The sequence below is a fragment of the Kuraishia capsulata genome, genomic scaffold, assembly GCF_000576695.1.
Source record: "Kuraishia capsulata CBS 1993 genomic scaffold, Kuraishia_capsulata_scaffold_4, whole genome shotgun sequence".
Classification (NCBI taxonomy): Eukaryota; Fungi; Ascomycota; class Pichiomycetes; order Pichiales; family Pichiaceae; genus Kuraishia; species Kuraishia capsulata.
In genome coordinates this window covers 588,104-614,881 of record NW_019172953.1, presented here as the reverse complement: position 1 = coordinate 614,881, position 26,778 = coordinate 588,104, and the positions used below count along the sequence as shown (strand labels likewise).

Below are 26,778 nucleotides of genomic sequence, written 5' to 3'. Positions count from 1 at the left end.
TCATTCAGTGGATTACATAATGATTACATAATCAAATACCCCCTTAGCATGTGACTCTGAGCTTCCCCGGCCGCATGCGAGCCCCAACACTTTGGCCCCAAATTATTCATCGCAGGCTCCAGTGCCAGCCGGGGGTTTTCTTTTTTGAAGCCAGAACCCGACGTTTGCCGCGCTTTCTGGTCAGATCATCAATTTACCTATGTCTTCCATCAATACCAAGGACCAATTGCGCTACTCTACGGGCCGTGCCCGTGATGGTTCGTCCTTCAAGGTGCCCGAGACTTACGATATGGTGAGATCTCTGTTCGACCCAACTTTGCCCAAGTCGATCTCGGACTACTTCACACTATTGTGTCTGACCTCTGTGCTAGGTCTTTATTGGATCACGCCGCAAAAAATACGCACCGTTCTGTTCATAGCGCTGTATTTGTTCTGGAGACTGGGCTATAATGTTGGTTTAGGCTATCTGCTCTATAACCAGTCCAAGTACGAGATGCTCTTCCGCTGGTACGAAAAATACACCGCGGAGGGAACGAGCCACACCCTGATCGCGAGACTTATCGCGCTGGAGCTGAAACAACGCTTGGGTGACCAAGTCAAGCAAACTCCGCTGGAATTCAAGACCTGGCTTGTGTACCGGTCCCTGGTCAATCTGATCCTGATGATGGACTTTACCACTTACATGGGGCTGGTGCTGGCATGTTCAAGCCACGCGTTTGACCAGGCTGCGCCACTCGTGATATTAAGATGGACACTTGGAGTGGCGTTCTTTGTGTTCAACTTGATTGTGAAACTGGATGCCCACAAAATCGTGAAGGATTATGCTTGGTATTGGGGTGATTTCTTCTTCAGGCTGCAAAACAATGAGGAGCTCATTTTTGATGGAGTCTTTGACCTTGCACCTCATCCCATGTACTCCATTGGCTATGCTGGATACTATGGCTTTGCTCTCATGACCAAGTCCTATACCGTCTTCTTCGTGTCAGTGTTGGGCCATTTTCTTCAGTTCGTCTTTCTCGAAGTAGTAGAATCTCCCCATATCGAGAAAATCTACGGGTCTGGGGACGCCAATTCTGAAGCCTTATCAGTGGCTTCACGTGATCTGGAGATCTGTAAGGAAGAGGGTTCCCGTCCAATGACAATGCTACAGAACTTTGATCCTTTGCGTTCTGCCGATTACCTCACGTTGGCGTTGGTGGCCTACACGGGTGTTTTTCCGTTCTTCCTGCCAAATACCCCAGTGTATGAATCTCTGCTGTTTGCAGCTGCCCTGGTGGTCAAGCTGGTGGGATCCTTGCTGGTCAACTCAGTTTTGTACTATCAGTCTCGCTTCAAGTCTTGGACCAAGCACTTCATCAGGAACTCGGCCCTCGACATGGACGTGACTGCCAATTCGCGCAGAGTGGAAATGATTGCCTTTAAAAACTGGATATTGTGCTACAACAACCTGACTCTGGCTTCTTATTCTTCACTTTTCGTCCTGGCTGTCCGGTCGCTGGTTTACGGCCCAGTTGAATGGACCAATTGGTTCATTCTCAAGCTCGTTTTGACTACTGCCCTTGTTGCAGCGCAATATTTGATTAACACGCAAATACTTGAGTCCATTGGTGTCTTTGGCTGGTTTTATGGAGATTTCTTCATGGTGTTTGAGGAGTCCAAAAAACAGTTCCTAAGAGATCTTTCCAGAACCGGAATCTACCGTTATCTCAACAACCCCGAGCGGGTTTCTTCTGTATTGACAGTGTGGGCATTTGTTGCGTTATTCGAGCACCATAGAGCTCGGTTCCTGGCCCTTGCGGTTGTGTACACCGTGAATAATATCGTTCTGCTGAACTTTGTGGAGAAACCCCACATGGTGAAACTTTACGGCGAATCCAACGTGACTCATAAATCTGGAATCGAAAGGTCCATCAACCAGCTGTTCATCCCACCAAAGGTCCAAGGCGAGCTGGTGAAGATGAACGGTTCGCTTGACCGATTGATCGCAGACACCTCCAAGATCATAGACGCGTTCATGAAGAAGGATAAAGGCAACGACCAGGTTCTGAACCTAAAGCTGATTAAGACTTCTCAGAATGATCTCACCATCATTGATTCAGTGGATGTTGAGAGGAAGCCCGGCCACTTAGAACCGATCCTGGAACTAGTTGCCCTTCAGGAAGACTCCAAATTGGGGTCCAAATTCTACGTCATTGGAGAGGAAATCCATGTAAGATGGACCCAGGATTCTACCGAGGATGATGAAAAGTCGTGGATTGGTCTGTACAAGTTTCTGGAGACGTCTTCCTCAAGGGATACCACTAGAGTTTCTTCCAAGGGCCATTGGGCTCCTATTCATCCTGCGGGATACCCTCTTTGGGCAGCTAATCACGAGGGCCATGTGTTTAAGGACTCGGCATCAACTGGCGAAGTCGTTTTCAAAAGCGATATCGTGTACTTTGAACCAGGAGTTTACGAATTTAGGATGCACAGTGGTGGAAGCCATAGAGTCACATGCACATCTTCGCCATTCGAGCTCAGGCTTCCAGAGTTGCAAACTCTTCCTCTGATTGGCTCATCGGACGAGGACGTGAGGCCACTGGCTAATGAGATCCACGAAAAATTGGTATCCAAGGTGTTTGGCACTCGGATTCCAGATTGCGAGTTTGCATGGGCAGGAGTTCTTAGTTCCAAGGAGAACGCTAAAAGAGTGCAAACGCTCGCAACGCTGCTTCAAAACGAGATAAAAATCGAGATCACCAAGACGAGACTGATAATGGAGCCAAACTTGCTGCTGCTAGTCAAAAAGATTGTGACCATTCGTGCGCTTATAGATGCGTTGGATGAGTGATGTTATAGAGGTGGTGATTTGAGCCGCACATGATAAATAGTTTGGGCTTAATACACGCTCTTTAGATAAATTGAACATACTGTACAGCATAATTAGACATTTCTAGATAATTTTATTTCATTAAAAAAGTGTCAATTTCGCGCCTCACACCTCTGGACTCCTCCTTCAGCCCTTCGAGACGACTGGCCAATCCCTCCACGCTGCGGCCTACCACCAGACCCACGATCTCGTCGTTCTGGTAGTTTAAAACCGTCAGCACAACTCCGTCATTCGCCACAGAAACTGGAACATCGCGCATCTCCAACCCGGAATCCACCAGTGCCACACTGATGCAATTTGTGGCCATAGCAAGAACCTCGTCCTCCGGCACTCCCTGGGGAAGTGAAAGGCACTGCACGTGCACATCTATGGTTGATTTGGGATATGAATCCAGTAGCAGACTGGCCAGAAATACATCACGGACACACACCGCCAGTTTTTGGGTATCTAGTGTAGCAAACCCAGATACCAGCGGGGACATTTCGAACTCCACATTGAAAGTTGCACGGGACATCAGCTCGGAACCTTGCGTAGCAGAAGGCGTGAAGTTCGGCTGCACAGGTCTCGGACCATATACGATTGCTTGAATCACGAGACCACGGGATTCTAGACATGCAGACCCGTTTGAGTTGGCTACAAGTCCTCTTTCCATGAAGAGTTCCTTTGGAGCCTGGGTGGTCTGGTCTTTTTCTTGTGTCTCCGCCACAAATTTCACGGGCACGGCATTTGGAGGTCCCAACAGACGACGTCGATCTATGATATTCATGATTGCAGTATATTAGATGTTGTGAGCTATGCCTTTGTGAAGGTGTTAGCGGTAGGCATTTGGGATGGGTATGAAAATTGATATTTATTTGAAGTGTGATAACCAAAGATTTTGAATTTTTGTATCTGGACGTGCACCACCAGATTCGATACAAGTTATCGACAGTTATCTTTCATTTTCCTATTAGTGAGTCACCCTCAAGTTTATATTTAATCTCCAATCTTTGGCCACATCTTCTCACAATGACTTTGAAACAAAAAAAGAACCCAAAGGTACAAATAAGCAAAACAAGTCAGAACCAATGCTGCCAGTTCACGCCGCTCTGATCCTGATTACCTGCTTAATCACAGCTTGTGCGGCTGACGATGATGATAACGAAGGAGGGCATGGGTTAGTGGCCTTTATCAACTGTTTGACTGAGGGAAATGTGACAGATAACTTATACTTGGTCAAACCGATTGATACCAATCTTCAACTGTGTCATTACGTGGGTGAGTTTAACGAAAGCGATGGCTATGAGAACTATTATGCTGTTCTATTTTTTATGAACATGTGCTGGATTCGACACCTTCCACATTCCAGTTTTTCTGTTGAAAGAGTGAGGGACCTTCGTGAATTACCCGAAGAAGCACACCACGTGCATTACTATAGCACAGAAGAATTGCTTAGCGCAAGACTAGATAGAGGTGGACAAACGTTTGATATTCTTCCGTTTAACTTTCCTTTTACTGACGAAGAGAGTATAAGTTTCAGTGACGAGGAGAATGAGATCTCTGGTGACGAAGCGCCTGAAGCTTCTGGTGACGAAGCAATTGAGGCTCCTGGTGACGGAGAGATTGAGAGTTCTGGTTATGAATCCTCTGGTCCAAGGGACTTCAATATAACCGATTTTCTTTTGTCCCATAATTATCATCTTCTTACTAGTGACGAGGAGAGTGAGACTTTCAGTGACGAAGAAATTGAAAATTCTGGAGACGAAGACATTGAGAATTCTCCGGAGACACAATCTCCTCCATCTGCTAGCGCTATGCCCCAGAATTCGGAAGGTACATTGACAAACCAGAATGTGAAAGATTGCGACGTCGAATTTTATGTGTAGATATCCAGTGCTTGGGATATCATGTAGTCGGGCCTTGTAGACTGTGGAGAAGCTCGAAGCCATCCGGTCACGTGATAAATTACGTCAAGCCTACACTTATGGGCCGCATTGAACAGACCCTTAAAGATCAGAGTCATTACTTAAGCACGGAACAGAAATGACAGTCCGAGCAGAAATAATGGATTCCCATGAGTTGAAGCTAGAACTCAAACCGGTCGCTATTTTAGCAGGTCCAGACTCATTTGGGTGGGATGGAACGTGATGTGCTTAAAATGGCGCACGCAAGTCGCTCAAACGGAGATTTCGCTGATAGAGGCGATTCCTTGCTCTGCGATTCCTTTTGGCAGTAGCGAGCTGTAACAACTGGAAACAATTGCTTCCTGTGAAGACTGTTCTAGACAGTCAAACCAGTGGAGTTTGTGGTTTCAATAGCTGACCAATATCCGTTAACAAAAATCATCCGATGTTTAACATCACACGAAAAGTGGGACGCTCCAGAGAATCATCCGGACCGGATAAAAACGGTCTTTTTGCGGAAACCGGAAAGCCAAGAAGTATATTTGGTTAAAGCACGTCTTCCATAACCGATTTTAATCACACACACGACCCGTTCCACACGTCTCGTAGAGCTCGTCGACACAGAGGACCGGGCACTTCCGATCGTCTACACATCACACTTTTCTGAAATAGTCACCAGCAATGCAGGAATTGAAGCAGTGGATTGACACGCTGTGGGTTTCTCAGGATACGCGGGTGCTTGTGGGCGTTGCCATTGCAATTGGATCGATATCGCTGGTTTCCTTGGCATTGCTCAGCAAATCCGGGGCCGCACAGCCAAAGAAGAGGAAGAGGAAAAGAAAGACCACCAAGCCCAAACCATTGACACCAATACAGCAGTTGGATGCTATTGTTGCCCATGTTAGGACGGAGCTTGCTCCAGGATGTGAGGAGTTTGTTAATGGCATTCTGGCCAGTTTGGCAGCAGGCGTCAATTGCAAGACCGAAGAAAACCGTTACCGCTACGACTTTTACAACGAGAAATTATTGGAGCAGTTGATGAAATTGGATGGAATTGAAGGCGATGGCGATATCCGGGACAAGAGAAAACAGTCTGTTAAGTACGTCCAGTCTTTCCATAAGCTCCTCGATAAGATCAAGAAGGATGTCTGAGCGGGCGTGTATAGATCAAGTTTTAGACGAAAGGTCGTTACTTGTCTGAGACGTCTAGTTTATTAGTTGCGATTAGATGCATGAATATTGAAGTTTTTTTCGCTTTTGTAAAAATATTGTTGTACTGATAACGCTTTTTACTGGCTTCGCAGTCCCTCTGGCTCCGTTTGCGCCGCGTTAGGCGTCCTGCCTTAACTGAGTGCCCCCACCAACAAGTATTAGAGTCAATCGTCTGGTGGACACCAAGAACATTTTTTCCAGATAAGGGCCGAATGTAGGCTAAGAAGCCATGACTAATTGAAATCTGCTCCGCCTGTTCCAGAATATAAACGTCCATTAGCCAATCTCTACTACTGGACCAGTACGGCTTTAGCATGCGGTGGTTCTGCCCCACCAAACTGGCTAGCGGTTTCTTCCGGGTTTTCCGGTTTCCGCAGTATAAACCCATAAAAAGCAATCAAACGCATCTGCCGGAGTAGCATCGCGGGTCTGTGTGACACTATACTTAACTACGACTCCAGAACCCGTTGACACGGCTGATGCATGTAGCAACTTACCGCGTGGTTTTTATTATAGCGAGTATATATACCAGCACGGTTTTCTGTCTAAGTCGTAGAAAAAATGAGCTCAAATCAGGAAGAGTACACTGTTATAGAATACAGCTTTTCGTTTACATAAAGCGCGCACATACATTTACGACAATGTCACAAGCCTCTTCGCTCAACTCGTCCCACCATGAAGATGTGGAGTCGGGCTTGGTGAAGGCCTATGTGCCAGCAGATAATGAGGATGCTATGAGTGAGCTGTCTCAACAGCAATCGAATGTTTCCAGGACTCAAAGTCTTCGGGTAATTCGTACAGAAACGGCCAGATCTCTTCGTGAGATGGGTATATCGCAAACATTCGCGACAGTTGATCCGAACAGACCGGCCGCACTAGAGAACCCGATATTCCCGGAAGAATATACGCTAGAGACACCTACCGGACTAGTGCCTGTTTCTACCCTGAACGACATTGGAAGAACCTCTGAAGCGGTGTCGAGGCAGAGGACGAGGGCTCTCAGCCACGGATCTGCAGACAATAGAGAGTCTGATACAACGTCTGATTCGTTAGAAAAAAAAACTTCAGGAGATGGTGGAGAAGGATTTTTGCCAAAGGAACAAGAGCTTGATCCAGAGATCGAACTTGTGACGTTTTTGATCAATGATCCAGCAAATCCACACAATTGGCCCAGTGGAAAAAGATGGCTGTACACCATTGTCCTGAGTTGCCTGGTTGTGGCAGTGGCATTTGGCTCCAGTTGCGTGACTGGTGCCTTGGGTCTGATGAACGATAAATATAATGTTTCCACAGAAGTGTCCATTTTATCGTGTTCGTTGATGGTGCTCGGATTCGCCGTGGGACCGCTGCTGTGGTCGCCTTTATCTGAGCAGATTGGAAGACAGCCGGTTTATTTCATCTCGCTGGGTCTCTACACCATATTCAACATACCATGTGCATTGGCCAAGAATATCGGAACAGTTTTGGTCTGCAGGTTTCTTTGTGGAGTATTCGCTTCATCCGGTCTCGCCTTGGTGGGTGGTTCCATTGCCGACATGTTCCCCACCGAAACCAGAGGAAAGGCCATTGCTTATTTTGCAGCAGCTCCATACGGAGGGCCCGTGGTGGGTCCACTTGTTTGTGGATTTATAAATGTCCAGACCGGTCGTTTGGATGTGATTTTCTGGGTCAACTTTGCCTTTGCAGGGCTGATGTGGATTCTGGCTAGTCTTGTGCCGGAAACTTATGCACCGGTCATTTTGAAGAGGAGAGCCAGAAAGCTTAGAAAGGAAACTGGAAATCCCAAAATTATGACTGAACAGGAAGCCACTGGTCTTTCGTTCAAAGAGTTGGTGCAGACCTGTTTGGTCAGACCACTCATGTTTGTGGTGCAGGAACCAGTGTTGGACCTCACATGTTTCTACGTGTGTCTTATCTACTCGCTTCTGTATGCCTTCTTCTTCGCTTATCCTGTGGTCTTCAGCGAGCTCTACGGCTTTAACGACGCCAAAGTGGGACTCATGTTGATTCCCATTTTGATTGGAACCGGATTCGCCCTGCTCACAACACCTGTTTTGGAGAAATACTACGTCAAGATGTGCCACCACAGACAGCCTACCCCGGAAGATCGTTTGGTGGGTGCCATGATCGGTTCTCCTTTCCCAGCCATCGCCCTATGGATTTTGGGTGCCACCTCCCACCACGGTATCATCTGGGTGGGACCAGCCAGTAGTGGTCTTGCTTTTGGCTACGGAATGGTGCTGATATACTACTCATTGAACAACTATATCATCGATACCTATGCCAAATATGCCGCTAGTGCACTTGCCACAAAGGTATTCCTGCGGTCTGCAGGAGGTGCGGCGTTCCCGCTCTTCACCATGCAGATGTACCGGAAACTGGGGCTTGACTGGGCCTCCTGGCTGTTGGCGTTCATTTCCACTGCCATGATCTTGCTTCCTTTCGTGTTCTACAAGTTTGGTGGAACTCTGAGAGCGAAGCTGTGCAAACAGAACTACGCCATATAATCGAAGAAGTGGGGCGTTGCTAAGAGCCACCAGTGAATGCATCCTTGTTTAGTAGATATTTCAAGAAACTAATTTATTATTGCCATGTCATTTATGAGAATATTGTAGACCACGCAACGTTGGACATCATCACTGCTCTTCGGATGCCCTTGCTCTAATCCCTGGTGAACCCCGTGACTTCGGCCTCATATAAGGCAAGCTGGAATAGAGCAGTCCGGGCTCTTTCCTTCAAATCAAGGTTCATCTCTGACGACAATGCCTGCAGACATGAGTAGAAACCCATCTCTATCAGCTTCATTGCACGATGACGCGAATGCCTATAACGTGTCTTATCCTCATCGCGACTGGACGCCTGTGTGGAGCCTCTGGGTCTGAGTCTTCTGGCAACGGTATTGCCGTCATCGATCTCCATCCTGTCATCCTGCTGCGTGATTTCATCGTCTTCATTTTCATCTCCGTAACCATTAGAAGTATCGTCTTTCCAAGTTAGATTGATCACGATCCACACACAACTCAACTTCACACTGTGGTTGGGGGTCGCATCTTCAGCACCCAAGAACCGCACCAGTTGCTGAAGGAGGTTGCTGTTTGACATGATCAACGACCTATTTGTATCATTAGAAGCAGCCAGGTGGACCAGGATATAGTTGATTGCAATAACGATATCAGGAGTATCTTCATGTCTGGCTAGGTTGTCGCACAAAAACTGCAGAAAATCGGAATCGCCATGAGACTGAGCAGCCTGGCATCGTGGAAACGTCTGCACAACCTGAGTCGAGTAGTTGAAGTTTCCACAAGTCAAGTTCCGAAGAATATTGAAGCATTGCTCCTTGATCTTGGGGTTGGGGTCATAACAAAGCTCAAAAATCTTCTCAAGAGTCACTTTCCGTATAAAATTTGTCTTATTCACGATATCATCACCGAACAGGAAATTCCTGATAATAAGCAGTGAATTCAGACGTATTATATCGTGTTCTGTGTTGGAAATGAAGTCAGCTAGGACAGAGATGATGTCATGATCCAACAACTCACTCTTCAAGGCACTAAAGTCCAGTATGACGTTACACGTGATCCCCAGAACGATGCTCTTGAGTAAAATCTCACCATCCTTTAGCTCTGAGTTCACATTGTCCAATTCTGGTAGCTGAAGAATGGCGATCAGTAGATCCACCATCTTAAGGTCGACGAGATATGTTCTCAGTAGGGCAGCAGATCTTGATAACGACCGGATGAGATAGCATGCAAATAGAGTAATCCGGTTCGACATTTTGAGAATGAGCTCTCCATTGGAATCGCCATGACGGGATTCTGAAAGCTTATTCGCTGAGAACTCGCCATGGATTTCAACGTGTCTTGATATGATATCAATCAATATCGGCCCTAGATTGTATTTAGCCACTTCCTCACGATACGCTTCTTTCGAAGCGCAAGCACATGACAAAATCAGCAGACAATCACTGACTTTGTGAAGGGTTCCTTCATCCACGAAGGTGGTCTCGCGATCTGTTCCCACAAAGTTGCAATTTGACATCACAATCTCACAGATCTTATCGATAAACTTGCAACCAGCGAGATAGTCATTCACGACCTCGTCGTCCTCGCTCAATCGTGAGAGAATGTACAAAGGCGACATTTTCCTAGACAGCTTGAAATTGGAGTTCAGCGTGAACTCATCATATTTTAGATCTTTTGTACGGCTTACCAGCTGAATTAGACTCGGGATAAGTTTGCGATAGTTCTGTCTCTTGAGCTCGCCGCTCAGAAATGTTTTTGAGTAAACCGTCATCACATTAAGCACCGAAAGCTTCACGTTGCTGTTGTCAACTTTGAGGAGCGAACAAAGTGTGTAATACAACGGCAACGGCATTCTGAAGTTTTCTAGCCGGCCATTGCTATGTGCTGTATCAAGAACATGGGCAAAGGCATAAAGCAAAGGCGAAAGTTCCGAGGTTATGAGTTTGGAAGATGGTGGTGAAGGAGTGGAATGCTTCCACTCACATTGCGCAAAACTAACCGAATCCACATCAGAGTTGTTTATTTTGAGAACCTGTGCAAACAATGGCGAAATGTGCACCGAGAGACGCCGCAAAATAGGCACTAGTAGCTTCACCATAAGCTCCGATTGTATATACGGAATCAACATACATGTGTTAAACAGAAGAGTGGAATCTGTGGTATCTGAACAGATGATTGTCACAATTTGGTGGATAACTCCGTTCCCAACCTCGCCATATGCATCCAGGTTGATTTGTGACTCTGAATGGTATGCCAATAGATCTATCAATGTCTTGAAGTTGGACTTGCACAGTGACGGGTGACGAATCGAGCTTCTTAGCAAAACTCCGAAAATATTCTTTTGCAACACATGATCAATATTTGTCTTGAGATATGAGAAGGATTGGACAATTATAGCCGCCAGTTGAAGTTCCTCGTCCTTGTTTGATGTCTCCAACACCTGAACCACCTTGTCCAGAAGGTTGTCTCTCAGCAGTTTGTCCTTTTCTTTGTCATTTCCTAGAATGGACAACTTGATCTCGTCCAATGTTGCTACACGCTCTGAGAGTGGCAACGACTCCAGGTTTGCCAGCTTAACATGAGCACTCATGGTTGGCCAGGAAAAAGGAGTTCAACCCGTGAGCTGAAGGCGATAAGGACTTAAGGAGACGCGGAGATGTCGTGCGAAATACATTTATCACACGTGATACAAAATCTGTCAGAGATGAAAGTAGTCAGAGTACACATTCTGTGGAAATCAGGAATGTTTCTGGGGGTAATATTTTAACTAAGGAAAGCTTTGAATTGAAACCCGCAAAGAAGACATTGAAAGTTGAGGAGGTTTATATTTCAACATGTATGGTGGTTTATATCACCTGTCTGTGCTCTGACCTATACCTACAGGCTACAGCCATGACCAGCACTTAAGCCACTATTTCAGGTGTCGTGTGCAAGCTTTAGCAGCAGACCATTATGTACTCAGTCCCTCTGCTACACAACGCGCTATCATCCAGATACCACAATCTTACTCCCACTTGGCAACATTCTTGAAACCCCGCGCAATTCCTAGTCGTGTTTTTTCGATTTTCGGAATTGGCTTTCCCACGACGAAGCTAAAAAGTCACGAATTGGCCAATATTAAAAGCCGCAAAATGCATAATTAAAGTTTGACCCTCCCAAAAATTTCCTATTTAGGCAAAACCCTGAAAGTCAATCCCGTACCCTAGTTGGATGGAAAATGCCCAAGTCAGGTTCAAAAATTTGGCGAGGATTGCCATGACGTTAGCGCAATGTATGGCGTATCATACCGAGCCGTAACATAGAGTTAGCATTCGCAATTGAGGCATCGATGCCACTCAGCGTTCGGAGATGATGGCAGTAGGAGGTGTGTTTCACTGCACTGCTATAGCCTCACTTAAGAAAACTTTGTCTAACCCGGTCAAATTATCTTCTGCATCTCCGTTCACGCGCTTTAGGAAACTTCCAAAATCTACAGTGGATCTAATAATGATGTCATGGTGTTTCCTGGTGAATGTTAGGCCCGGAGTTGAAGGTACGATCAGCAAGTCCACATAGGTCATTGGCCGGTGCATGATACCGGGCACGCTCCCACATATGGAGAACTACGATCAACACTGGTGACCATCAAGAGCTGCAACCAGTGGATTTCATGTGGTGCCGGCTTTGGTCCTAATGCACGACGCGAAAGTTGTCCCGAGGATTAAAGAGATCTGCATGGAGCGATATCGATGCTGAAACTAACACGAAACTCAGCAAACAATTCATGATGAGCTTGATGACTGGCTTCATATTAGTGGGAATAAAGACCAGAAAACATTCCGGGTTTACATATTAAGTCGGAATACCAATGTGTCCAGATAAAACAGATGCCGCATGCGCGTATGAAACCCCGGGAAACAGGATACCTGCAAGGTACGCCAGGGCTGTAGAATAAGCGAAATTACAGAAAAACTACGTCTGCTTTCGAAGGGGGGCTATATATCTGGCGGACGCTTATGGAAAAAACCTAAGTATGCTACGCCAAATATTGCCATCTTCGCCTACCTCAGATCCCATGGCGCTACAGAAGGTGGTGTACTGAGCAGGGCGGTTACGCACGGCCGCGCATTCCAAGATGGTTTGAGAACCCCCTTACATGTGAAGAGAGATCTGTGCGAGATTTCGCACTCGAGTTTCACACCAGGAGCGCCCGCGATGATGTAGCTATGCAGAGGAGATATTTGAGTTTTGGGTCGGTATGGGAGATTTTGTATAAAATGATTTGCTTGCCCTTGACGTGTTGGCAAATTGTTGATTAGTTTCATTTGATGGTTAGGTGTGATTTGTGACCCATTTTTTTTATTACAGCAAATTGTTGTGTGTTTCGTGCGTTGTATCTCATTACCATCATTTATCTGCAGTTCCAAGCAGTTTGCGCCAGTTCGTTCAAAAACTGTTGATACCAAATCCCCCTCCAGACACCCAAAATTTCAACAAGATTCCTCAAATACAATGCCCATACTTGCTAGGGGGCTCATAGCTGTGGATTCCTCGGCGCTTTCCAGTTCTTCTGCCACAGAGGCGTATTATTCGGACCTGCAACAAGCTTCGTTCGTGCCGTCAGCTACTATCACGGCCTCAACTTTACCAATAACCACTTCGATAGCTTATGTGTACTCCTCAGGACGTGAGACGGTTTCAAACTCGAAAAAGCCTACCATTACAAGCAGTCCTTCCCTGAGCTCAGGCAAGGTGTCAACATCATCCTCCTCGGCATCCACGACGTCCTCGACATCCTCAGCAATCGCGTCGAAATCGTCCTCGGGTGCGAGTCCCGCTTACAACGGCAATTGGAAAGTATCTGCGATGGTCTGTGGACTTTTAGGCTTTGGCTTCTTATTAGGAGGCCTTTAAGGACCCCTGGAATTTCACGCTACCTCGGATTCGTCCCCCTAGCCTCTACTCCCCCATTCGAGCCGCATACCGTGTTATGTTGCCCGCATGCTTACGAATCAAGTTTATTGAATGCTCGTGTTTTTGTCTTGCATAATGTCTATATAATTGCGCTGGGATTGATTCCCAAAAGTTGTTTTTATCTCTGCTCGAGTAGTTACCGTGGACCGCGCCGGATTGTGCGCGCAATAAATCAAAACAAGCTTTCCGCCTTGCACCCTGCAGTAAGATTTTCAGGTAGTGTCCCAACCACTTTAGTAATGTGTATTTTTCAGACCATTATGCGCATTTCTCAGCACACGCAACTTTTGAAAAATTTCTCCATACTCAAAGTGAAAAATACTCTCACTCCTTCGCCAACTCCTACAACATATACCAACCACCAACAACTACAAAATGGCTCCACAAGTAAGTGTTTTTAAGTTCTGTGTCACAAGAAGAAGGTTATAGTGAATCCCGTCAAGCGAATATCATGTGTTTAGGGTTCATATTTAGCCTGATGGATGAAGTGTGTTTGTGAGGTCTAAAAGACGTAACCAGGGGTTACATTCTCAAGATCCTCACGTACCGTTTCTGGTCCCCCATCAAACGTAAGATTCACCCCCACATGATCTGTCCATATTCCACCACGGTTTTGCTGCCATGCCTCTTTTTTTCGCCCAGGTTTTTCATCGTGCGCTATGAGTGCAGTAGACTAACTTGGAATCCCCGTTCAGATCAAGAAGTCCGCCAAGGTCGCTAGAAAGTTCACCGTCGACACCTCTGTCCCAACCGACAACCAGGTGTTTGACCCAGCTGCTTACGTTAAGTACTTGACCGAGAACATCAAGATTGATGGTCACACCGGTAACCTCGGTAACGACATCTCGGTTACCCTTGACGGAACCACCGTCACTGTTGTTGCCACCGCCAAGTTCTCCGGAAAGTACCTCAAGTACCTTTCCAAGAGATTCTTGAAGAAGAACAACATTAAGGAGTGGATCAGATTCGTCTCTGCCAAGAGAAACACCTACCAGTTGCAGTTCTACAACGTCGAGGAGGACGAGGAGGCTGAAGATGACGAGTAAGGTTTGTAAAATCTTTATAATCGGAAAAAAACTGGCATAATTTGAGAAATAAAAATGGTAGAGGAAGAATCAGAGTGGAAGTCAACAGGGCGATGTGTATGCGATGATACTCTTTTGACATAAAACTATTACTGGGTGGTGTCCGAATATTCAGAATGCATACCAGAGTTCGAAAGCTTTCATAGAGTCTGAAATACTTTAAAGGTATTTGGCCAGATGTTCTCATCGGATCGTTGTGAGGAATTATCGAAGTCTCCTCAAGTTTATAATTTGCTTAAGCCCGTCAGGCATGCCTTTGGAGACTCCAAGAGCCCCAGACTATCTTCGAAATTGGCGCTCACAATAATTCAGCTTGTTGGTTCGTAGCCCAAAATACAATCCTTGGCCTGGTAGCCAGCTGCAGTCATTATACCTGGAGATCTGCCTGCCCTAACGATCTCGTTAGAGCCTTTGCTACTTTGTAAAAGGTTCACTAGATTCTTCAAACAACGCTCAAATTTGACATTGAAAAAATGAATATGTTTGCATAGACTAAATCATTGATATTCCGCTAAGAAAATTTGGTTATTTTCAATTTTGCCTTCTTTTCTTCCTTCTCCATTCCTCTTCGTTCATATCGAATTCAATACCCTGCCTATTTTAGGAAGGTCCACGCGAGACCATCATCATCACCTTAAAACGATCCTAACAGCACCGCGAGAATGTCCCGTTCAGTACACCCAGTTACATAGAAAACACACAAAAAAGATCAAATTTTTGTGTGTGCAGCCTTCTACATGACTGACCAATCGGCTCCAAGAGCCTCGACAAATTCAGTCTCTTCTGGAGCCGACCACACGCATACACTGGCCGCGGACGACGGAACGGTTTACGTGTTACCATCTCCTCTGGAACGGGCCTTTACCTACACCACACACAATAATAGCACTCTCAGTGTTGATGGTGGGGATCCCTCGATCCTACGGTCAGGTGGACAGGTTTATTCAGAGGATTCTGGATCAAGGCCGCGACTTTCATTAGCGTCACTGGATGGACCTCTGGAAGAGGCCACGAATATCTCAGCCCAAGACCCGTTTTCTGAAGAGAATACTAGTACACCCCAACAAATAAGCATTGACGAAGGAGATGGATTTGTGGAGTTCCATATGGGAGGGGATTCTAGTGTGGTGACTCGAGATCCTCGTGAACTGGAACGACTCGAGAAACGGTTGCCTCAACTGGTGAGGCTGGGAAAGGGAAGCGGCAGTTCGCTGGATCTTTCTCGAGCTCCTCAAAATGTAGGCGAAGAAGATAGTGGTGATTTGAAGCAATCTCGGATTGAGAGTATAGAAGAAGGACCTCACGACTCGGATTCAGACTCGGATTCAGACTCCAATTGGCAGCAGATGGACACGAAAATCTCTTACGACATCTACAATAGCAAGGGCCAGAAATTAGAAGATCTGGTGAATCCTTCGGGTGAGTCTCTGGGAAATGAAGACGGTGCTACGAAAGGATACACGCGAGTGGCCGCTCAAGAGCAGGCCACTAAGTACTCGAATATCGACAAGGAGTTTGCTTTCTTATTCAAAAACGAGGGCTCCAACCTCAAGACGCTACATGATGAGAATGAGCAGTATCAAAAAGAAATCGAGGAAGATGTGAAAGGAAAAGAAAGCGACAACGACACAGAAAACGACACAGAAACACACTCCGACTCGGAAGAAGACGATACCTTCGTCAAGGAATCGATGTCTGCTGCTACCCAGCTCCACTCAACCAAGAAGATCCTCAAAGACTCCCAGAAAATCGCTTACGTTGGGTTGGTTCGTCTCGTGATCGTGGATATGGCTACTGATCTGGCCATGATCAGAAGCACCAACTCGATCTCCACAATGAAGAAACTGAGTGCTGTTCAAGGCAGTTTCGAGAACTGGTCAATGAAGATAATGGGAAGACTGTACACTCATATGGATTTGAGTACGGAAGAATTGAAGATGATTGAGACGTTATCAGCGCATGGAGTCGAGCCTCGTGATCTGGTTCCTAGTCTGATAACTTCGGAAACGGTTCTCAATCCGTTGCATGAAAAAGAAAACACGGATAAAGTTGAAGCAGGTTCAGAAGATGCTGCAGATGCTGCAGGTACAGTTGATTTAAACGATCCCGGCATTATACGACCAGAACAGATCGCCAGCAAAAAGACCTTGGATATCGATGTTAGATGGACTGTCGTCTGCGATCTCTTCCTGAACCTTTTAGCAGATTCGGTCTATGATTCACGTTCCAGAACGCTTCTTCTTCGATTCGGAAAGCATCTTAACATCTCCAGTCTGGAGATATCTCAGTTTGAAAGACGCATCACAGATGCAATGGAGATCGAAGAGAATGCTGAGCAGACCTGGAACGAACGAGAGATTCTGAATATCCACCGCAAGCGTTCCAAGAAGCGCAAATATGTGGCCATTGGTCTGGCCACTTTGGGTGGTGGTTTGGTAATTGGACTGTCTGCTGGACTGCTGGCTCCGGTCATAGGAGCCGGTCTGGCAGCCGGTCTTTCAACTGTGGGAATAGCTGGAACCTCAGGGTTTCTTGCCGGGGTTGGTGGAACCACCATCGTGACCACTGGAGCCGTTATTGCTGGTGGAAAGATTGGTATGAGCGGAATGAGCAAGCGAGTGGGTTCCGTGAAAACTTTCGAATTTAGACCTCTCCACAACAACGGAAGAGTTAACCTGATTGTGACAGTCTCTGGATGGATGAGCGGCACTCTTGATGATGTGCGGTTGCCCTTCTCGACCGTGGACCCAGTTATGGGCGATCTGTATTCGGTTCTGTGGGAGCCGGAACTACTCACTTCCATGGGTCAGACTATCAACATTTTGGCAACGGAGGTGTTGACACAATCCGTTCAGCAGATCCTGGGAAGCACCATCATGGTTGCGTTGATGTCTGCTGTTCAAATACCGCTGTTGCTAACGAAATTGGGCTATTTACTTGACAATCCGTGGAACGTTTCACTGGACAGAGCTTGGTCCGCAGGACTGGTTCTGGCAGACACACTCATCAACCGGAATCTGGGTGTACGGCCTATCACATTAGTGGGATTCTCTCTGGGTGCAAGACTCATATATTCGTGTCTCTTGGAGCTGGCAAAGCAGGGTGCTCAAGGCCTGGTTGAGAACGTGATCATTTTTGGAGCTCCTGTGGTTCACAAAACTGACCAATTGGCCCTGGCGAGAAGTGTTGTCAGTGGAAAATTCATCAACGGATACTCCAAGCGAGACTGGATTTTGGGATATCTGTTTAGAGCAACTTCTGGTGGTCTAGGAACCGTTGCTGGTTTATCCCCAGTGGAGGGTATAGCTGGAATTGAAAACTTTGACTGCACTGAGTATGTCGAGGGTCACATGGAGTATCGTAAGGTGATGCCCAAACTGCTGGCACAATTGGACTGGGAAGTGTTGGACGAGGAGTTTGTTGAGATCGACGAGCCTGATCTGGAGCAGTCTGAAAGGCAGAGAAAGCTGATCAGTGACTTTGAGGTGGCACGTGAGAAGATGCAAAACCAATCTAAAAAGCCCAAGGGTTGGGTTTCGTGGTTGAGACCAAGAAAGAAGGAGTGGTGGGAGCTGTATGAGGAGGGAAAGCAGCAGATTGAGCATGGCGAAGGTTCGTCTAATAACGAGGATGCGACTCAAGTGTCTGACCCGGAATCGGACGTGATGTTCGATCTTGGTGCAATCAAAGACGAAGTGGCCATTATTGAGAAGGCCAGTGAAACCAAGAGCTTTAAACTTCAGCCTAACACGGTCCTCCTCCCTCCCATGGATACCAGCAAGAAACTTGCTGAGGAAGAGGAGGAAGAAGACGAGATCAAGTTGGACAAAGATATGGCCAAAAACCGCAAGTCCCACGCAATTTTTCAGCTATCTCCTAAACGGGTGAACACAGAAGGGTCTCTAGATAATGACCCAGCCCTACGGAGCTTCAAGACGAGAGACCATGGTCACGAGTCCATGAGATCGCCTTCTTTGAATTTGAATGTGATGGAGACTCGCGAAGGTACTCGCGAATGTGTGGGAAAAGACGAGGAGGTGGATGAGCCAAATGAAGTTGAAGAAGCCGCACCGGTTGCAGAACCGCAGTTTGAGTATCCAGACGACGACGAGTTTGGGGCTGGTGAGAATATCCAGATGACATTTCAATGATGGTGAAGGTGAAAGTGTTAGTGAACTCACCAAAAATTTCGCAAGCCGCACACCAGCCAATTTTTCAGTTGAAAGGCTTCGTGCGTGTTTGATGGCATAACATCACTCAATTAGTGGCCGCTGGACTAAAATCGCACGGTTTATTGAAATTTCACCACCGTCTAGGTGAATGCTCTTTGACATGCTCACAGAGTATTATCCAATGAATGCCTGGCATGGTCTGACAACCATTGGTCTCACTATTCATGGCTCCTACGTCAAAATATCCACTTCTAAAACTTCTCTTTATACACTATCTAAAGGAAAACCTCTGCATCGATCTCAACGGTTGACGCAGCATATGGAATCTCGTAAAATTGCAACACCTCGGGGTGCAAAACACCGAGAGCACCAATCACATGGGCCTCACCACCTTGGACAGCCCTGAAAAAGATCTTGGCCCCTCTACCTGGGAAGAAGGTCAGGTTGGCTGGGTCTTCCTCGATCCAGTAACCTCTGGAGTCATCCTTGGCTGGGTCAGCAATCCACGTCGTTCTCATTGTCTGCATGATCTTACCCAACAGACCTTGAACATACTCGAAACCAGATGTTTTACCTGCGTAAATGGCAGCCCAGTTACGCTTGTTGAAAGCTCCTCTTTCAAGCGATGGGTCCTTGAGCACAATGTCACCACTTTCGAAAACCTTGATTGGCAACGAGTGCTTTCTGTTTTCCTTAACCGTCTTGAGGATACCTGGAAGCAGTGTAGTCCTCACCACCTGGTACTCAAAGGTCTTGGGGTTGGCCAACTTGACCGCCTTGGTGTTGTCGTCAACCTGTCTTAAGAACTTGAAGTTCTCATCGTGCGAACACAGAGTCAAAGGCAGCACTTCCGACCATCCACTTTGCGCAGAAGCCAATCTCAAGATGTCAGAAACCTTGTTGATGGGCAACGCCTTAGCAAGCAGCAGCGCCGACTTGACGTCAGTCTTCTTGAGGTTGTTGAAGCCATATCCCACGGCAGCATCCTCCATTATGTCACACTGATGTAGGATATCTGGTCTGGTGATTGGAATGGAAACGTCCAGAACCAGTGGATTCGACTTAGACACCGACGATTCTAGTGCCATCTTGGCCAACAACGCGGAGATCTGCTCCGGGGTCAGCTTGAGGTCAAGACACGAGTTGATGTATGGGATCTCGGCCTGCATTATTCTTGGCTCAACAGAAGGGTACGCTCTGGTGAGGCCGTTGTGCTCGGAAACCACTTGAACAGGCTCAATGGTGAAAGGTTCGGAGCAATAGACCGAGAACATGGCCACCAGCTGGTTCACGACAATCTCCAGTTTGGTCCTGTCGGTTCCAGTGATATCCAGGAACACATTAGTGGTCTCTAGAGTGATCTTGCTAAGGTCAGAGTTGATGATAGGAGGCATCGAGCAGACATTTCTGTTCTTGTCCAAAATGACTGGGTACACAGGCGAGTCGCGAATGATGTGCAAGTACTTGCCGAGGTTCTTATCCTTCTCGTAGAAGTCCATGAGTTCGGCTCCTGTCATCTCCTTCGTCTGGTTCAAAGGCGTGAACTTGAAACTTGAAGGCTCGAGGGCCTCGTAGGTGAATGGGCCCTCGATCTTGTCATAATCATGGGTTCCCATTGCAACAAGTGTTCTGTTACGGCACAGATTGGTGTGCAACTTGTCCTGGAGGGAGATAAAAGAGTCATACGACCTTTGAGTAAACTTGATACCCCTCAGGATGGCAGCAGCAGCATACGGTCTCACTGCTAGAGTGGACTCCTTGATGGTGAGCGTCTCGACGGGTTTCAATGGCTTTAGCTTATAGACTGGAGGAGTAGAGCGACCGAGATACTCATTCAAAGCCTTGGCAATACCTTCGATACAAAGCATATCGTAGCGATTGGCCGGAATCTCAATTTTGAGCTGAGGTCTCTCGCCCGGTTGACAGTCGTCGGTGGTGTCTTCATCCAGCTCGATCCCGAACTCGAAACATAGCTCGTCAAACTCCTTGGTCGTGTAGGATTTCCCCAGCAGATCAAAAAGGTCCTGCTTATCAACTCCAATGGTAGGCATTGCTGTAGAGTCTCTTTAGGCTATCTCAGCTTAAAAGTTGGTGGTTTAGTTGAGGTTCCAAACTGATTAGAACATTGTGACCAGGTTGTGGCCGTTCAACATTTTCCCATTTAGTGTGTCACTCAATATATTCTTGGCCGGGTAACTTTTTGAATTCGATTTGGTTTGCCACTACCCATTAGAACAGTATCATTTCGGTGTCACCTGGGAAAGGGGATCGGCCCTTTTCATCCCTCCACGTTACTCGTTCACGTGCACAAATCCATTGTCGATCGATATCATTCCGTTCAATGTCAACCAGAACCATGTCGAGAGCCTACGATATGACCATGAAGCTATTGCTAGTGGGAGATTCCGGTACGTGTACTTGCTGCCTTCCCGTTTGCTTCTCTACTAACTTCGCGTAGGTGTTGGAAAATCCTGTCTCCTATTGAGATTTGTCGAGGATAAATTCACCCAGTCGTTCATCACGACCATCGGTATAGACTTCAAAATCAGAACCATTGAGATTGGTGACAAGAAGATCAAGCTCCAGGTATGGGATACCGCCGGACAGGAACGTTTCCGCACGATCACGATGGCGTACTACCGTGGTGCTATGGGAATCATCATAGTGTACGACGTTGGTGATGAGAACTCCTTTAACAGCGTCAAAAAGTGGTATCAGACCGTGAACCAGCATGCCAATGACGATGCCCAGCTGATTCTTGTGGGAAATAAGTGCGATGACGACTCCGCCAGACAGGTGTCGAAGAAACAAGGAGAGCTTGTTGCTCAAGAGCTCGGGGTTCCATTTTTGGAAGCCAGTGCAAAGACTAACGAGAATGTTGACGCTGTGTTCTTTCAACTGGCCCAACTGATTCTGGAAAAAACTAACGTGGCCCAGCTCGCGCAAAAGGAGAACAACCTTGATGTTACTCAGGGTAACAAATCGTCCAGTAGTGGATGCTGCTAATTGCAGTAGATCTGTGAGTTTTGCGTGCTCTACGCCGCCTACGCGGGTGGCTTGTAGCACGGTGCCGTTAACCACTGTATATTCAAATTTGGGAAGGTTATCTTATAAGTCAAATATGACCGTGGCCGTAACCTAGTAGAATTTGTATACTATTAACAAATATTAGGTCTCATAACCTATAGAATTGCGAATATTCGTCTTCCGTGAGTCATTAGCGCGTCATTTTACCTTGGTTTGCAGCCCCGGTTATCTCTATTTAAGCAGTCAATCTTTACTAATATCACTTCCCCATTCTTAACTAACCAAGTCAGAATATCAACATTCTTGCCGAATAACCATGAGTTTGCCAAAGATTACCTCAATTTCTATCCCTTCTGTGGGATTTGGTACTGGTACCAAATGGTTCAAGTTTGGAAGGGATGATCTGGACGAAAACCTTGTCTCCAATCTCAAGCTTGCTATCTCCAAAGGCTTGACCCACATCGACGGTGCCGAGGTCTACAATACAGATCTGGAAACCGGTAAGGCCATTGAAGGTCTAGACCGTTCCAAATTGTGGATCACAGACAAATACTTTGCTGGTGACGAAACCTACACCGCTCACTCTACATATGCCAATCCATACGAGTCTTTGAAAGGCTCCTTGAAGAAACTGGGCACCTCCTATGTGGATTTGTATCTTTTGCATGCTCCTTTCATCAAAAAGGAGTCGCATGGTTTCGACTTGAAGGAGGCGTGGCAATTCCTTGAGAAGGCCAAGGATGAAGGACTTGCGAAGCACATTGGAGTTTCGAACTTCGAAGTTTCTCACCTGAAGACAATCCTAGAAGGTGCCAAGCACAAGGTTGAGGTTCACCAGATCGAGTTCAACCCATTTTTGCAAAATCAGACTCCAGGTGTTGTTGAGTTCTCACAGAAAGAAGGCATCGTCGTGGAGGCTTACTCCCCATTGGGTCCGCTTTATAAAGGTGATGCTTCCAATCCTGCTTACAAGCCATTCGATGCCTACCTTGGCGAGCTCTCTGCCAAATACGGAAGATCGAAGACCCAGATTCTGCTCAAGTGGACCCAGCAGAGGGACATTGTGCCTGTCACCACCAGTTCAAGACCAGAGCGTTTGGACGAGTTCCTGAAGCTTTCTGAGTTTGAATTGACTTCTGAAGAGGTGACCAAGATTAAGGATCTTGGTTTGGCTTACTCTCCCCCCTTAAGACAATACTGGAACCCAGAGTTCGGCAAGTATGACTAATGGGTTCTAGTACTAGATTTATCTCTTACAGATATGTGCACATCATATAGAGACATAAATACATCTAGTCCTCAAATTTACAAGTATGTATGCAGTATGGTTTTTCCCAAACGAGAATAGGCCAACGACCATTCGCAGGGAGTAGGAATATACCGCCACAACCCAGAAGACCCCTAAGAACCGAACTCAACCAAAACAGTTCCAGAGAACATAATAGCGATTTCTCGCTTTCTGTTTCTCCTTCTCTGTTGAGGGAATTCAAAATTCTATCGGAGGAGTCTTCCAGACCGATCTCTTTACAATCCCACGACGAGAGTCACTCTGTTCAACTGATAATAAACTAACTTCTCAAGCGCCGTCTAGCACTCAAGGGCCCACACGTACTGCGGAGGTAGCCGATAAATCGGTACTTCCCACGGCGATGCCCAAGGTGAAGATTGGTTGAAGGAAGAAGAAAGATCGGTGAGAGTGAGGAAGGCTGAAATTTTTTTATAGCGAGCAAAAAGGACGTGTCCAAGCGAGTTAATACCTTGGTTATAACACGCATAAAGTATATTTTGTATTTTGCACTACTCCAAAAAGTTTCATCAGGCTCCCTTTGTGTGAAGAAGCTGATTAGCTCAAATTCCCACAAAATCAGCATTTTGTTTTGGATAAACTTAGTTTTATTTGCACTGAAGTTACTCCAGTTATCATCATGCGAAAATCTGAAGCTGATATGATCCCGGAGCAGACACCGTGGCAGCTAAATCAGCAGGCCATCATTGGTCTGTATGAGTCCTGTTTCCACGACAAGTTTGAGGATCTGGAAAGGCTAAATCAGGACGTTCAAACGGTAAAAGGCCATCTATATGAAAGGGAATATATACAGGCATTTGATGCTGCCTACAAACGCGAAGCATATGTTCTGCGGTGGTCACCTTCGCGATCGCTTGCATATGCCTCATTGTTCTGTTATCTCGATGATGTGAGACAAGTCCTGGTGAATGAACCAGCCACCAAAGTTCTTGCCATTGGTGGTGGTGCTGGTGGCGAGTTGGTGGCTCTAGGAAGTGTTTTCTCACAAAACGATCAGAATCACCAATGGGACGTGACTCTGATGGACATCAGTAATTGGAGCGACACAGTAGCGAGACTGACTCATTCTGTCCACCGCGAACTTTGTCTGAAGCCTGAAAATCTGCGGGTTGATTTCAAGCTCGGTGACGTGCTTGATCCAAAAATGGGGCTGGGCTTGGCTGAAGTCAACCTGATCACGCTCATGTTCACTACCAACGAATTGTTTAAGGAGAATAAAATAGGCTCGGTCAATCTTTTGCACAGACTGAATCGGGAATGCAAAAAAGGCGCTCTTTTGCTGATTGTCGAGAGCGCAGGTTCGTATTCCAACATTGATATCGGCAAGAAGACCTTCCCGGTGACGTTTCTTGTGGATATGGTGTTGTGTGAGAAGGGCCCATGGACGAGTGTTACCGAGGAAGACAGTATCTGGTTCAGATGTCATCGCCATTGGCAATATAAGTTCAACTTGGAGAACATGAGAGTGCTTTACAGGTTGTACAGACACGAGTGATTAGATCGTGGATGGGCAGGTTTTCTGCCGCACGAGTTTTCTGCAACTTCTGCACAGCCTCAAACGGCAATTTGGACATCCACGACCGGCCCACGTGGGCCCAATTTGGCTTGCTTGCGTCCCACGTGGGGTCCTCGTGCATATCGCCAAGTGCCAAACTTTTCACTCCGGCTTGAAATGGATTCTGCTCGTGTGCCGTATGCAGGGATGATTTGCGCTCGTGTGACCTTATAAATAGAGCAAGGATCGCTGTTCCTGTTTTCTCGGTTGTTTATCCTGGGTGTACTTTTTTGCCATACAATTGTATCAAACTCACAGAGAACTCTTCTAGCACTCACAATGGCTCCCAACACCAAGAAGGGAGGAAACGCAGCATTCCACGATTTCGTGGAGGATTTTGCCCATATCGATGACCCTCTAGAGCGTCGCAGACTGGCCCTAGCCAAGATTGACGAAGCCAAATTTTCCTGGTACCATGTTCGTGCCATTATGGTTGGAGGAGTCGGGTTTTTGACGGATTCTTACGACATTTTCGCTATCAACCTTGCGGTCACTATGCTTGCATATGTATTCTGGGGATCCAAATACGGCGGTACTGGAGTTATTCCGGATTCGACGGCTACCCTGCTTAAGGTGGCCACATCGGTTGGAACAGTGATTGGTCAACTGTGTTTTGGAAAGATTGCAGACACCATCGGTCGTCAGAAGATCTATGGTGCCGAGCTTTCGATCATGATTGTTGCCACCATTTTCCAGGTGTGTATTGGTGAGTCCCCTGCCATCAATTTCGTTGCAATGTACACATTCTGGAGAATTATCATGGGTATTGGTATTGGTGCAGACTACCCTTTGTCGTCTATCATCACCTCGGAGTTTGCTACCACCAGAAACAGAGGTGCCATCATGGGTGCTGTGTTCGCCAACCAGGGATGGGGCCAGCTTTTGGCTGGTATTGTCTCCATTGTATGTGTGAGAGCTTGGAAATCCGATCTTGAAGGTGCGGCTAATGCCACTGAATGTGTCGGTGACTGTGTCAAGGCCATTGACCAGATGTGGAGAGTACTGGTTGGTCTTGGAGCTGTTCCTGGTTGTTTTGCTCTCTACTTCAGACTCACCATTCCCGAATCTCCTAGATACAACCTGAGTCCTGAGGAAGTTGAACTTCAGGAGGATAACAAAGACATTTCTGCTTCTGGCGAGATTGAGGTGGTAAATGCCAAAAACACCAAAAACAAAGCACTTACTGAAGAAGACAGTTTCAGTGCAAAGAATGTGGAGGTGGAGGCTCCAACCGGCCCTGCTACTATCCGTGACTTCTACGATCATTTCAAGCAATGGAAGCACGGAAAGATTTTACTCGGAACTGCTGGATCCTGGTTTATGCTGGATATTGCTTTCTACGGTCTTAACCTGAACTCTGCTGTGATCCTCGAGGCTATTGGATTTGCTTCCAAGAAGAACGTGTATGACCATCTCTACAACGTGTGCTGCGGTAATTTGATTCTCATCTGTGCTGGTTCATTGCCAGGTTACTGGTTCTCGGTTGCTTTGGTCGACCGCATTGGACGTAAGCCTATTCAAATTGGTGGATTTATCATTCTCACAGGTCTTTTCTGTGCCATTGGTTTTGCCTACGACAAACTTGGCAAGCATGGACTTCTCGCACTTTATGTTCTGGCCCAGTTCTTCCAGAACTTTGGTCCCAATGCTACCACTTACATTGTTCCTGCCGAATGTTTCCCAACACGTTTCAGATCAACGGCCCACGGAATTTCTGCTGCTTCTGGAAAGGTGGGTGCCATTGTGGCTCAGACTGCTCTGGGAACTCTCATCAACCATGGCTGTGCTGCTGACAACCAGAACTGCTGGCTTCCCCATGTGATGGAGATCTTTGCTCTCTTCATGCTTCTGGGTATCTTCACTTCGCTGTTGATTCCGGAGACAAAGAGACAGACGCTTGAGGATCTTGCAGAGAGGCTTCACGGTGAGTTGTCGCCTGAGACCTTGGCCCGAATCAAGGCTGAAAGAAACGGGTCTTCGTCTGGTGCACTCGAGGTTTGATTTGAAGCCTAGTTGAGATTTCATTGGGTAAGGATATTTTGTTTTTGGATATTCATGTTTGAACGTGTTAATGGTTTGTCATATATTTGCATATTTAATAGAGCAATAGATTAGGATTGTTTCAGAACGGTGGAGTAGAAAGTTGATAGTCATTGGAGCTTTGGTACAATCGTTGGTACAATCTTTGTTATAA

The 26,778-nt window shown here is 46.6% G+C and overlaps 14 protein-coding genes across 14 annotated transcripts, besides 2 other annotated features; 10 read left to right on the top strand and 4 right to left on the bottom strand.

Moving 5' to 3' along the window:
- Positions 1–199: 199 nt before the first annotated feature.
- On the top strand, positions 200–2,830 carry KUCA_T00003440001 (uncharacterized protein; the record flags this gene model as incomplete). The annotated part of the gene is made up of 1 exon (XM_022601855.1): positions 200–2,830. The coding sequence occupies one exon, from the start codon at positions 200–202 to the stop codon at positions 2,828–2,830; it is 2,631 nt and encodes an 876-aa protein (XP_022459456.1).
- A 112-nt stretch (positions 2,831–2,942) lies between these two features.
- On the bottom strand, positions 2,943–3,635 carry KUCA_T00003439001 (uncharacterized protein; the record flags this gene model as incomplete). Its single annotated transcript, XM_022601854.1, has 1 exon — positions 2,943–3,635. One exon carries the CDS (start codon positions 3,633–3,635, stop codon positions 2,943–2,945), a length of 693 nt encoding a protein of 230 aa, XP_022459455.1.
- A 301-nt stretch (positions 3,636–3,936) lies between these two features.
- On the top strand, positions 3,937–4,734 carry KUCA_T00003438001 (uncharacterized protein; the record flags this gene model as incomplete). The annotated part of the gene is made up of 1 exon (XM_022601853.1): positions 3,937–4,734. One exon carries the CDS (start codon positions 3,937–3,939, stop codon positions 4,732–4,734), a length of 798 nt encoding a protein of 265 aa, XP_022459454.1.
- A 699-nt stretch (positions 4,735–5,433) lies between these two features.
- Positions 5,434–5,904, top strand: KUCA_T00003437001 (uncharacterized protein; the record flags this gene model as incomplete). Its single annotated transcript, XM_022601851.1, has 1 exon — positions 5,434–5,904. One exon carries the CDS (start codon positions 5,434–5,436, stop codon positions 5,902–5,904), a length of 471 nt encoding a protein of 156 aa, XP_022459453.1.
- A 539-nt stretch (positions 5,905–6,443) lies between these two features.
- KUCA_T00003436001 (uncharacterized protein) lies at positions 6,444–8,471 on the top strand (the record flags this gene model as incomplete). The annotated part of the gene is made up of 1 exon (XM_022601850.1): positions 6,444–8,471. The coding sequence occupies one exon, from the start codon at positions 6,444–6,446 to the stop codon at positions 8,469–8,471; it is 2,028 nt and encodes a 675-aa protein (XP_022459452.1).
- Positions 8,472–8,625: 154 nt separating this feature from the next.
- KUCA_T00003435001 (uncharacterized protein) lies at positions 8,626–11,076 on the bottom strand (the record flags this gene model as incomplete). The annotated part of the gene is made up of 1 exon (XM_022601849.1): positions 8,626–11,076. One exon carries the CDS (start codon positions 11,074–11,076, stop codon positions 8,626–8,628), a length of 2,451 nt encoding a protein of 816 aa, XP_022459451.1.
- Positions 11,077–12,977: 1,901 nt separating this feature from the next.
- Positions 12,978–13,379, top strand: KUCA_T00003434001 (uncharacterized protein; the record flags this gene model as incomplete). Its single annotated transcript, XM_022601848.1, has 1 exon — positions 12,978–13,379. One exon carries the CDS (start codon positions 12,978–12,980, stop codon positions 13,377–13,379), a length of 402 nt encoding a protein of 133 aa, XP_022459450.1.
- A 681-nt stretch (positions 13,380–14,060) lies between these two features.
- Positions 14,061–14,081: a sequence feature (Short protein (KUCA_T00003433001, CDK27455.1) was converted to a misc_feature.).
- A 79-nt stretch (positions 14,082–14,160) lies between these two features.
- Positions 14,161–14,208: a sequence feature (Short protein (KUCA_T00003433001, CDK27455.1) was converted to a misc_feature.).
- Positions 14,209–14,399: 191 nt separating this feature from the next.
- Positions 14,400–14,711, bottom strand: KUCA_T00003432001 (uncharacterized protein; the record flags this gene model as incomplete). Its single annotated transcript, XM_022601847.1, has 1 exon — positions 14,400–14,711. The coding sequence occupies one exon, from the start codon at positions 14,709–14,711 to the stop codon at positions 14,400–14,402; it is 312 nt and encodes a 103-aa protein (XP_022459449.1).
- Positions 14,712–15,261: 550 nt separating this feature from the next.
- Positions 15,262–18,675, top strand: KUCA_T00003431001 (uncharacterized protein; the record flags this gene model as incomplete). The annotated part of the gene is made up of 1 exon (XM_022601846.1): positions 15,262–18,675. The coding sequence occupies one exon, from the start codon at positions 15,262–15,264 to the stop codon at positions 18,673–18,675; it is 3,414 nt and encodes a 1,137-aa protein (XP_022459448.1).
- Positions 18,676–18,971: 296 nt separating this feature from the next.
- On the bottom strand, positions 18,972–20,747 carry KUCA_T00003430001 (uncharacterized protein; the record flags this gene model as incomplete). The annotated part of the gene is made up of 1 exon (XM_022601845.1): positions 18,972–20,747. One exon carries the CDS (start codon positions 20,745–20,747, stop codon positions 18,972–18,974), a length of 1,776 nt encoding a protein of 591 aa, XP_022459447.1.
- A 305-nt stretch (positions 20,748–21,052) lies between these two features.
- On the top strand, positions 21,053–21,702 carry KUCA_T00003429001 (uncharacterized protein; the record flags this gene model as incomplete). The annotated part of the gene is made up of 2 exons (XM_022601844.1): positions 21,053–21,104; positions 21,155–21,702. 2 exons carry the CDS (start codon positions 21,053–21,055, stop codon positions 21,700–21,702), a joined length of 600 nt encoding a protein of 199 aa, XP_022459446.1.
- Positions 21,703–22,039: 337 nt separating this feature from the next.
- KUCA_T00003428001 (uncharacterized protein) lies at positions 22,040–22,951 on the top strand (the record flags this gene model as incomplete). The annotated part of the gene is made up of 1 exon (XM_022601843.1): positions 22,040–22,951. The coding sequence occupies one exon, from the start codon at positions 22,040–22,042 to the stop codon at positions 22,949–22,951; it is 912 nt and encodes a 303-aa protein (XP_022459445.1).
- A 697-nt stretch (positions 22,952–23,648) lies between these two features.
- Positions 23,649–24,524, top strand: KUCA_T00003427001 (uncharacterized protein; the record flags this gene model as incomplete). The annotated part of the gene is made up of 1 exon (XM_022601842.1): positions 23,649–24,524. One exon carries the CDS (start codon positions 23,649–23,651, stop codon positions 24,522–24,524), a length of 876 nt encoding a protein of 291 aa, XP_022459444.1.
- Positions 24,525–24,863: 339 nt separating this feature from the next.
- Positions 24,864–26,585, top strand: KUCA_T00003426001 (uncharacterized protein; the record flags this gene model as incomplete). Its single annotated transcript, XM_022601840.1, has 1 exon — positions 24,864–26,585. The coding sequence occupies one exon, from the start codon at positions 24,864–24,866 to the stop codon at positions 26,583–26,585; it is 1,722 nt and encodes a 573-aa protein (XP_022459443.1).
- Between the last annotated feature and the right edge of the window lie 193 nt (positions 26,586–26,778).